The sequence below is a fragment of the Miscanthus floridulus genome, chromosome 2 (genome assembly GCF_019320115.1).
Source record: "Miscanthus floridulus cultivar M001 chromosome 2, ASM1932011v1, whole genome shotgun sequence".
Lineage (NCBI taxonomy): Eukaryota > Viridiplantae > Streptophyta > Magnoliopsida > Poales > Poaceae > Miscanthus > Miscanthus floridulus.
In genome coordinates, this window is record NC_089581.1 from 36,698,258 (window position 1) to 36,709,804 (window position 11,547).

Genomic DNA, 11,547 nt, shown 5'->3' on the forward strand with positions numbered 1-11,547 from the left:
TAGAGCATAGTTTTTATGGCGGCGTGGCGAGGCGCGGCGACCCACCACCTTCACACCTTTACAGCGTCTATGGCGCGCGGCGTGGCGACGCCGTACACACATCGGTGTGGCGATGCCATACATTATAGTCTAGGATATTAGGAAATTATATTGACAAATGGTAATGCAAATGTAGCTTAAAAGGTATAGTCTACAATATTAGCAAATCAAAATAGCAATGTAAATGTAGCACAAATTTCCAAATCTCTCATCTCTCAAACTTCCAAATCTCTCATCTCTCAAAAGTTGTCCAATGCAAATTCATCGAGATCGTTAGAAGCATCCACGTTCTCTCCACCATCTTCAGTAGCATCCATTGGTTGTTCACCAAAATCATCTATATCATCATCATCCAAAATGATCTCTTCTTCCTCTCCCTCTTCCTCATCTTCTTCAACCACTCTTGATGTTTGCCTTGCACGATGAGCATAGGTCCTAGGAAGATTATGACCTCAAAGCTCACATGATGCACCAATGGCTTCATCAACTTGATCCCATGTGAGGTCCGAACCACGAGCACCTTTAGGTTGGGCCATTGGGTCTACCCATTCATTGTTCCAATCAAAATCTTCTATAACCAAAGGGTCATAGCTTTTACCTGCTTCCTCACGGTGCTTTCGGAACCTACTAGTCATTTTCCGATTATAGGAAACATAAACCAAATCATTCAATCTTTTATGCTCCAGCCGGTTTCTCTTCTTAGTATGAATCTACAATTGATCATAAAGCAAGCAAAGTTAATAAAATATGCTTTAACCGGTTTCATTCAATTGAATTATGGAACTTGAGTACTTTACTTACAAATTCAAAAGTGCTCCAATTACGCTCACAACCAGATGATGAAGCACAAATACTAACAATATGCTTTGCAAATCTTTGTAGGTCAATGGATCGGCCACCATACGTACGCCACCAATCAACTAAATTAACAATACACATTCATATATTAGGATTTAAGCCTTAAATAACATGCATCAATTAAATTTTTAAATCACTTACGAGGGTTCTTTGACTTCATGGTTTGGAGGGCCATACAATTCTTGAAGATATCTCCACGTTGATCTTCATAGAGCATGGATTGTTGATCAATTTTGTTTCGAATGCTCTCATCTTCCACCATTCGTGCAAGCACATCATTGAAACAACCCCTTAGATGACCAACATATTCATCATTCTCCTTTTGGATGGTATAGAATTTTCCTGGGTTCAAAAAGAGGGCAGCGCCATAGAGTGGGGTATCCATTTGCCTATCCCAATGGCTCTCAATAATTTGTATGATCTTGTTGAGCAAGCTTCTCTTGTTTTCAGTAGAGAAGCTAGCCTTGATCTTCTCTTTTGCATGATTCTTGAGAGTAGCAACCTCTGGCATGGCAGGCCTCTCATCACCATCAACCACCCTCAACACAATGATAAGTGGTAGAGAAGCTCTAAGGCAATCCTCAACGGAGTTCCAAAACTCCCTAGAAAGCACAATATCATACACTTTTTTCCCACCCTCTGTCTTTGCTAGTTTGTAACCAGTCCAATCCTCAGAGGTAAACAGAAATCTTAATGCATCTTTGTGCTTGTACAAACTCTGCAAGGTGAGGAATGTGGTAGCAAACCGAGTGGCTGTGGGTCTCACAAGATCCCTCCCATTTGTCTTCTCCCTCATTGCACTAAGAAGTCTTCCATGCCTATAGATGAAAGTAGTGACATGCCGGGCACGTGAGATAGGCTTCTTAAATTCCTTCAACTTCCCTATGTCTTCCAACATAAGGTCTAAGCAATGTGCAGCACAAAGAGTCCAATACAGTGTAGGAAACCTCTCCATGAGAAGCTTGTCCACTGCTTTATAGTTAGCTCCATTATCAGTGACAACTTGCACAACTTTATCTACTCCAATGTCCATGATTTTCTTCTCTAACAAATTAGCTAACATCACCTGATCATGAACTTCACTTGATGCATTAACTGACTCCAAGAAGAAAGTCCCCTCCGGACTATTGACTAGAAAGTTGATCAAATGATGCCCCCTTCTATCCGTCCATCCATCTGACATCAATGTGCAGCCATATTGTTTCCATGCATCCTCATGTTTCTTCCTCAAATCATCTGTCTCCTTTACAAACTTTTGGAGCAATGGCTCCCTAAGCTCATGGTAGGTAGGAGGCTTATACCTAGAACCGTACTGTGTAGTGGCCTCTATAGCAATCTCAAACTGCCTAGAATTTATGGCATTGAATGGTATGCCACACTCATAAAAGAACCTGGCCCACTCTAAGTTGACAGCTTCTCTTTCTTCCTTTGTCCTCATGCTAGCTTGAATACTGATTTGAGAAGGACCCTTCGAGTGTCTTTCTTCCACAACCTCTGTTGGAGTTCTTCGAAGCATTGAACCAACTGACTTGGTGCTGGGCTCTTTTGGAGCACTGAACTTCAATGTGGATTGTTTCCTTTTGGCAGCTGTCCCTGAACTAGGATGCACAATGCTTCTAGCAACATCTTGGGACTCCTCTGTCAAAACAATCACATCATCTTCCCCTTGTTGCTCACCTTCTTCATCATCAAGGACAAGTGGTCTCTTCTTCTTCTTCATAGCATCTTGCATCTCTCGTGCAATAGTTATTGTGGTTTTGACACATTTCTGAACATCTCCATAACCACCCATAATAGTTGTTTCATGTTAGTTTTGACTAATTAATGATCAGTAGCTGGTAATAGTGGTTTATGATCCATGTAATTAGGTACCCATGCCAAATCTTCTTAATGGACCAAGTGAAGAATTGCACATTTGTGCTAAAATGGCTGCATGAGCAGTTTCTGTTGAGTGGTTCTTTCCATGATGTAAATCATGTATCCTGTGAATGTGCAAAATCATGCTTCAAGCTTTATGTTTAGAATGCACATCACAATACTACAAGTAGCAGTTCAGCATTCAAGTGAAAATAATAAAATAGTATAGCAGTGACTATTATATATATAGTAGGAGTAGAGGCGTTCTACATTCCTATTGCTGCTTGTACCCCTATCACAACTGAGAGCAATTAATAATTAAAAGCTATATTTAGCTTTAGGAAACATCCTTTTCATGAGTTAGCTATTGGTGATAACTTTTAAGTAGCTATCTATTTTTAGTGCATTATTATATTCTTATAAACCGTAACAATTTAGTAGATAACAAAGTAGCTTTATTTCTTTGAGTGATTCTTTATATTTCCAGCTGGAATCATATGAAAGAGTGCTATATATATCTGCTCTACTAAAATACTATATGTTGTCTGCATATATATCTTGAGATTCTACTAATATTATTAAAATTATTATATGTTAGTACCTAATTAACTTGTACTACTTGCTCAACACTTCCAGATTGAATAATTAGGCATAGTTGTGATTCTTTTGGTCAATAGTATAATATTTTGACCCTTTTGAGCTTAGCTTGTGCTTATATTGTCGTTAGAAAGACTGCTTAGATTACAATTATCTTTTATGTCAAACCTTAATTGTGTTATGAAAGGTTTCAGCCATGTGCTTGGATAAACTGACAGCAACTAAGGTGATATTTTCGTGTTTTGTCTTTGTAACTTCCATGTAAATTCTTATACAGATAGTTGTAGTGTGCTTTCAATGGCATCACAATATATATTTTGACTGATCCATAGACAGTTTGGCTTTGCTATTAGATTTACCCTATAATGAAGCGGCAATGGTTGAACTACTAAGCACTAACTAAAAGCATATAAATTTGTTTGTTTGTTTGTGTAGCATTTCTACTTATAATATGGTTAGCATAGGAAAGATCTATTCTAGTTCTTGGCAGAGGACGCATCTGCTTCTGCTTCAATTTAATACTTTCAATACAACCCATCTTTGTCACCTTACTGTGTGAAGTAAATCAAGTAAGAACTATTTGTTAGTTGAATTTATGCAATGTATGCCTTGTTAAAGTATTATCATGGCAGATGATTGAACTTAAATTAAAACCCATTTGCTTTTACTTAGTAGACAGATATGTGACCGTAAATTTAAACTTAGCAGATAACATGTATCAGAATGGTTCAGGTAATAAGCCTGTCATTTCTAGTCATTTGGTTCCATGGTGATCTCTTATGTAGAGGCATCTACTTAGAGTCAAATCCTGTGATATCTAAAATTCTTTATAGAGGTTGTGCGAAATCCTATAACCTAATGTTCCTTTGTTGAATTATATTGTTGCAGTGTTTATGTTCACATCTTTAGGCTTTGAGCTGATATGTGGTGTCTTTAGTTAATCTAGCTGCACATCTAGTAGGAGACTGAGAGAGCCTTGCTGCACTCAGGTTTGTTATTTTTTTTCATGAATCTACGTCTAGTCAAGGAATGGATGAAGTTTAGTACTATATATGAACTGCTACCAACTGCACGCAAAGACTAGGTGATTTGCTGATGTTAGGAAACAATTTTGCTAATGAAGTTCAGTACTATATATGAATCTACGTTTTACTGGATCGTCATCGATAGTTAATCCGTGCCTATGTTTTCTGCAGGTTTTGGGGACGTCCCCGTGCAGGGGAGGTTCTGCCAAAATTTTCAATTGACACTAATGTATTATCTTTTTATGCAGGAGGAGGACCCGTTGGAGGGACCTAGGCGACCCGATCGTCTTCGTCGGCGTTGCGGGTTTGCCTGCACTGCGTCGCGTTGCCACTGCACCGACTCGCCTCCGCCCCGCTAGCCAGTTAGGCGTCTCCTGTCCAAAACAGATACGGTTGGAGGTATGCGGATCTTTGCATATCTATGACCGTATCTGTTTCGGATTGTCTACATTTTTTGGACAGCCCACGGATGCGTAGATGGGTTAGTTTCCATGTTCTGCTCGGATCCAAGATGAAGTTTTGGCACCACCTCCTTGTTGTTCTTTGGATACACATTCTCCCTGCCAGGACGTGTATCGGGAGAGTAGCGGGGAGGTGCTGCCAAAATTCTGTCTTGGATCAGAGTAGAGCATGGAAACTAACCTCATCTACGCATCTGTGGGTGGGATTAGGACCTATCCTCACCTATTAGACAGTAGGCATGCCATGCAGATGTGACTGATGGTTATATTACTCTGTTATGTGTATATGCTAGAGGATGGATAACCGTGAGTGGATGTACATGGGACGCCCAAGTCAGGCTCAAATCACCCGTGAATGGATGGATAGGACCGAGAAATTATTGGACCATGCATTTAAGGCAGCTAAGGAAGTGAGAGACACGTTTTGTCCCTGCAGCGAATGTGAAAATAAGAAAAGAAGAACAAGGGAAGTCATGATGAAGCATCTTTGCAAGTATGGATTTATGCCAAACTATACCCAGTGGGTGCACCATGGTGAAGCCTACCGTCCTAGAGAGGAGGTCGTGAGACGAGGCTTGGAGGCATTTGATGGTGATGGCAGGGTAGCAGGATGGTTAGGTGACTATGAGGATGCGACGTTCGCTGAAAGACCTATGGAGGACGAGCAGGAGGATGAGGATGAGGATGAGGAGCCAGAGCCAAGCGCTAAGGTGTTCTTGGCCATGTTGGATTCGGCATAGAAGTTCCTACATGAGAAGACAACAGTTTCTCAACTAGATGCCATTGGGTGCCTACTGGGGTTGAAGTCCCAGCACAACATGACTCGAGCCTACTTCGATGCTATGATGGCAATTATTGGGGATCTGCTTCCGGAGGGTCATCATTTGCCGGCAGCTTGTACGAGTCAATGAGACTCCTTCGGACACTAAAGATGCCATATGAGCAGATACATTGTTGTCCGAAGGGGTGCATCCTATTTAGGAAAGAACATAAGGATGCAAAGTATTGTCTAAAGTGTAAATCCTCTAGGTATGTGGAGGTAGACAAAGGTGATGGCAAGGAGCAGAATGATGGCATCCCCATGAAAGTCCTACGACACCTTCCGATCATACCGAGGCTCCAATGGCTATTCATGTCCGAGGAGTCCGCGAAATAGATGACATGGCACAAGAATGGCATTCGATACAATCCTGACAAGATGGTACATCCAGCAGATGGTGAAGCATGGAAAAGCTTTAATGGCAACCATCGTGGCAAAGATGAAGAGGCCCATAATGTACGTGTTGCGCTGGCAACGGATGGGTTCAATCCTTATGGAATGATGTTGGCCCCATACACTTGTTGGCCCATGTTTGCTATCCCCCTCAATCTCCTCCCCGGGGCCCTACTTCAATGGCAAAACATATTCTTGACGTTGATAATTCCTGGACACCTAGGAAACAAAATGGGTGTGTACATGGAGCCTGTTTATGATGAATTGATCAAGGCTTGGAATGAAGGCGTATGGACTTACGACCGAGCTACAAAGAAGAACTTCAGAATGTATGTTTGGTACCAATACTCCATGCATGACTTCCTAGCGTATGGGATATTCACCGGCTGGTGTGTCCACAGGAAGTTTCCATGCCCGATATGCAAGGCAGCTCTACAGTTTATTTGGTTGAAGAAGGGTGGCAAGTTCTCTTCATTCGACAAGCATCGATAGTTCCTCTCTCTTGACCATGCATTCAGAGAAGACACCAAGAACTTCACAAAAGGTGTCATGGTGACCGTCCCTGCACCTCATAAGATGACTAGTGCCCAGGTTCATGCTCAGATAGATGCTCTCGTGGTCTCGATGCAGAAAGATAATCCAAAGAAGGGTAAAAGAAAGAAAGGCAATCCAAAGAAAGATAATCCAAACAAAGATCGCTTTGTGGGCTATGGTGTGGAACATATGTGGACTCATAAGTCGGGATTGGAGAGGCTTCCCTATTTTGATGACCTTCACCTTCCACATAACATAGATGTAATGCACACTGAGAAGAATGTCGCCGAAGCACTTTGGGCAACACTCATGGACATTCCTGACAAGACAAAGGACAACCCTAAGGCCAGAGTAGACATGGCAACACTATGCAATAGACCAAAGCTACAGATGATGCCTCCAAGAGATGGCAAACCATGGAAAAGGCCTAAGGCTGATTACGTCTTGGAAAAGAAGCACAGGACGAAAGTGATAGAATGGATGCGGACATTAAGTTTCCCTGATGGGTTTGCAATGAATCTGAGGAGGGGAGCGAACCTAGATACTGGTCGAGTCTTAGGGATGAAGAGTCATGACTTCCACATATGGATTGAGTGGCTTCTTCTGTTGATGGTTCGAGGCTACATCCCTGAGCATGTCTGGAAGGTGCTGGTAGAGTTGAGCTTTTTCTTCCGCCAACTTTGTGCCAAGGAGATATCTCTGAGAGTGGTTGAGGAGTTGGAAAAAATGGCACCCGAGTTGCTCTGTAAGTTGGAGAAGATCTTTCCACCTGGCTTTTTCTTGTCGATGCAGCATTTGATTTTACACCTCCGAACAAGGTATGAATGGGGGGGGGCCCGTGCAGAACCGTTGGTGCTATCCAATCGAGAGATGTCTAAAGACTATTCGCCAAAAATGTGGAAACAAAGGTAGGATTGAGGCTTCCATAGCAGAGGCATTCATTCGTGAGGAGGTGTCAAACTTCACAACATCATACTATAGTGAGAACCTCCCTAGCGTGCATAATCCACCCCCTCGTTACAAGGAGGACGAAAATGAATCGACCCTCAGCCTATTCAAAGGGCAACACGGGAGATCAAGTGGAGCGTCCAAAAAGTTCTTGACCAATGAAGAGTGGCACAAGATCATGCTCTACGTGTTGACGAACCTTGAGGAAGTTGACAAGTATCAGGGGTAAGTTCTCAACGAACTTGTTACATACTCCGTAAATTTTCTACATCCAACAACCTTGTTGCTTGTCATTGTAGGGAATTTTTTTATCAATACTGGCATCATCCAAGGCCACCTTCTAACCATGAATGAGAGACCCTTCTTCAACATGGTTCGCCTGATTTCATTACATGGTTCCAAAGAAAGGTACCTTCTGACCAACTTAGCTCGTTCTAAGTTTGGCGTTCCTAGTTGCCTAATTTCATTTCTCTCCTGCTTGATCTTGCAGTGCCAAAGTGATTTGTCTATAATTGCCAAATTACGACAAGTGGCCAAAGGCTTTGACTATAAGGTCTCATCATTTAATGCTTATGACTTGAATGGATATCGCTTTCACACAACAGACTACGAGAAGAGTCGGCCCAATGCAAGGACCATGAATACCGGAGTATTTACGCCCGGAGTAGTTATGCCCGACGCTGATCAGGAGGACTATTATGGCACAGTTGAAGAAATATACGAGCTCAAATACCATGGTGAAAAAGCACCTAAGCCTGTCGTATTCAAATGCTAGTGGTTTAAACCTATAGTATAGAGAAAGTCCCCTAAACTTGGGATAGTCGAAACTAGACAGGATTCCTTCTATGAAGGAGATGATGTCTATATTGTGGCTCAACAAGCTAGGCAAGTTTATTATTGTCCATATGCTTGCAAAACCAACCCACGTCGTCAGGGTTGGTATATTATGCACAAGGTATCACCACATGGTAAATTACCTCGCCCAAACGATGATGATTACAACTTGAACCCACCCACGCATGATGGGGAGTTCTATCAATAAGACGAGGGGCTACCAGGGATGCTTGAGATAGACTTAACCAGAGAGATTAATATGGAAGTATATGAGGAATGGGTTGTTGATGAGGAAGCTACATATGAGGTGCATGATCCGAGAGACTTGAAAATGCTTGACGGACTACAACTAGGCAATGAAAGCAATGAGGATGAGGCTTTTGATGATTTCATGGCTCCTGATAGTGATGACGATACCTATCGTCCAGATAATCCCGATCATGAAAAATATTAGAAATACATGTAATACTATGTTATTTTGTAATTACATTTTCTATATTTTGCATCCCTTGCTAAGTACTTCTCATTTATCTGGACTAATACTGGTTTATTCTTTTTAATTGTAGGTGATGGGGCCCACTAGGAGGAGCTGTCACTTTACTTACTCGAGACCGAGGGGCACATCAGCGGATAAGGAGATGGAGATGTCCTAGAGGCAGAGCGGGCCGAGGGGTAGTCCTAGGTAGGAGCCGTCGACTGACCACGAGCGTGGCTCCTTGCGCTCTTCTAGGGACGACGATGTCCGTCTACCCACGGTGGACGAGGACACCATTCCGTAGATGTACGACGCCGCCGTTCCGCACGTGTTCGAGGAGGGGGTTCCGCACACGTCCGAGGAGGGGGCAGGGGGTTTGACTTCCTCTGCAGCCTCGAAACCCTACAAGCGAGGTCCCAACTAGCTCCCGAAGCGACCGATTCCTGTTGACCGCCGCCCACTGATTGCACCCGAGGGGGATAGGTAAGTAACTTCATATGGTCTTCATTTGATATGTTGAAAAATCATAATAAGAGCTAATAATAACTATTGTTAACCACTTGTGCAGGAACTAGATGCTTGTGGAGGAGGGGGTCGAGGCTCGCAATGTCAATGGGATCCTAGGACTTCTGTGCAGGGAACACTTCCCTGGCCTAGTGTGGACATAGGAGGATGAGGACCCAGAGATACCCTTGTTCGACCAGTACGCCCTCTTCCCCGCCGATGGGCACACAAACTTGGTGGATCAGGTGATTACAGAGTTGTGGGTAAGCCTTTCTCGCTCTACGGCCCTCAATTCATTACATTCATTTGACATTCTTGAAATAAAATAATGGATACCTCGTGTCTTTATGCAGGACTTCTTCAGATGCCAGCTGGGATAGGAGGAAATGGCGTATTAGGTGGCTTACACTTCCTATAAAAGGCGTGTCTTGGACTTGTACACGAGTCCCGCCTCCAGGCGCACATTGACTACAACGCCACCTATCGTAATAGAAGAATCAACAGAACTCAGGCAAGAAGAGAGACAGAGATTCTGACAAGGGAGCAGTACCTACAGGTAAATAGAAAACATCTCCTATTGCTCTCTTTTTCAGATTAACCATGCCTAATTTGATCTTCTGATGGCTTGTAGGTGATTCCAAGCTGGTGCGCCACCTTTCTCGATTGCTGGGCTACTATAGTGGACAAATGGTTGGACGCGGACTAGCAGAAGGCGCACTAAGAGAAAAGCGAGCACCGTATGATGATGCCAGGTGTACCTCACCATCAGGGCAGTGCCAGCCTCAGCAAATACAAAAAGGCATATGTAAGTCTCCACCATTTGTCTAATCTAGCCACGCTCAATTCTGCATGATTCCTAACAACATGTTGTTGTCTTTCTCGTAGGAGGCGGCGCATGGTGGCCAGCCAATTGGCCAACTCACAGCGTATGCTCTGGCCCACATGGGCCTAGCAAAGTCCAACATCGAGTACAACCTAGATGCCGGCCCAGAGGCATACACCAACTCCAGCATCCACACCCGCCTCAGTTCGTACATGGAGGCATCAAGGTTAGTCCACAGGCCGGACTACGATCCGAGGACCGAGGAGTGCCTTGATCCTGAGCGAGTGATGAGGATTGGGCAAGGCAAGAAGCATGGGCGGTTCTACATTGGTGACGACATCCTTGACACGGGCTCTACTCCTCCTCTCAACCGCCTACGAGCAACGAGAACGAGCTCTAGCGTGCCCATAAGCCAATGACCGACAACAGTGGTGGCACTCTAGGTAAGTATTCTAGTTTCATTCGTCATTCTTTGACTTTTACGTTCCTTAGCTCTGCATTATTGAAACATTGGGGTAAAATGTTGCAGGCCGAGGTGCAGCAACTTCGGGCCTAGCAGGAGGCCCAACTAGCTGAGTAGGAGGCCGAGCGTCAGAGGATACAAGCTTTGGAGGCCCAGCAAGAAGGTTTGCTCAAGTTCATGCAACAACTTGGGCAGCAACAAGGTTGGGAGATCCTAGCATAGCTACTTGCACCACCACCACCACCACATCGTCGAGAGTCTACTCCAGTGAGTATGAGTACGGATGTTTTACTTTCTTTGCTCATGCTTAGTGTCAAACCTAGTGATGGCCTTCATGCTGGATTTGTTGATGTGTCGGCCTTCGTGCTAGAAATGTGGTTGTCGGCCTTTGTGCCGATGTTTTTCTTGCAGGTTTTGGAAACCTCCCCGTGCAGGGGAGGTGCTACCAAAATTTTCAACTTTTCTTTAAACTCCTTACATTTTTATCTTGTCACTCACGTGTAATCTCCTCTTTTTTGCAGCATCAATCGAGGGCGGCGTCGAACCATGTCAGAGGGTCCGCACGTCGGGCCATCCCCACCTAGACACTCGCCGGGATTGCACCCTGGGGCATCCCAACCCTCACAGTCGCTGTGAGCTGCCTGCGGAGTCATTTTTATGTATTGAACTTGTGAACTTGGAATAGTGTGTTCTTTTGAACGTGTGGTTTGTAATATATTGTGGATTTCGGACAAATTTGGTCGTTTGTGATATATAAATGTGGTTTGTGATATATTGTTGTTGATTTGTGGTTTGTGATATATATATGCTTTGTTGTTTACATGGAAAAGGAAAAAAATTTAGAGGTGGCTTCCCCGAGTGCCTGAGCTGCGGCACTCGACAAAAAGGGTTTTAAAAAAAACAAATTTCTTTGCCG

The 11,547-nt window shown here is 43.6% G+C and overlaps 1 protein-coding gene and 1 pseudogene across 1 annotated transcript; one reads left to right on the forward strand and one right to left on the reverse strand.

Moving 5' to 3' along the window:
- Positions 1–1,760: 1,760 nt before the first annotated feature.
- Positions 1,761–2,689, reverse strand: LOC136536340 (uncharacterized). Its single transcript, XM_066528670.1, has 2 exons — positions 1,845–2,689; positions 1,761–1,800 (listed from the first exon to the last, which is right to left on the reverse strand). Exons 1-2 carry the CDS (start codon positions 2,687–2,689, stop codon positions 1,761–1,763), a joined length of 885 nt encoding a protein of 294 aa, XP_066384767.1.
- Positions 2,690–10,084: 7,395 nt separating this feature from the next.
- Positions 10,085–11,215, forward strand: LOC136536341 (uncharacterized; annotated as a pseudogene).
- The last annotated feature ends 332 nt before the right edge of the window (positions 11,216–11,547 follow it).

Excerpts from the sequence above, each read along its gene's own strand:
- LOC136536340 (XM_066528670.1), bottom strand. The coding sequence starts at position 2,689 with ATGGGTGGTTATGGAGATGTTCAGAAATGTGTCAAAACCACAATAACT. Across the intron at positions 1,801-1,844 it reads GACAAGCTTCTCATGGAGAG|ACCTTATGTTGGAAGACATA; the intron begins GTTTCCTACACT and ends CACATTGCTTAG.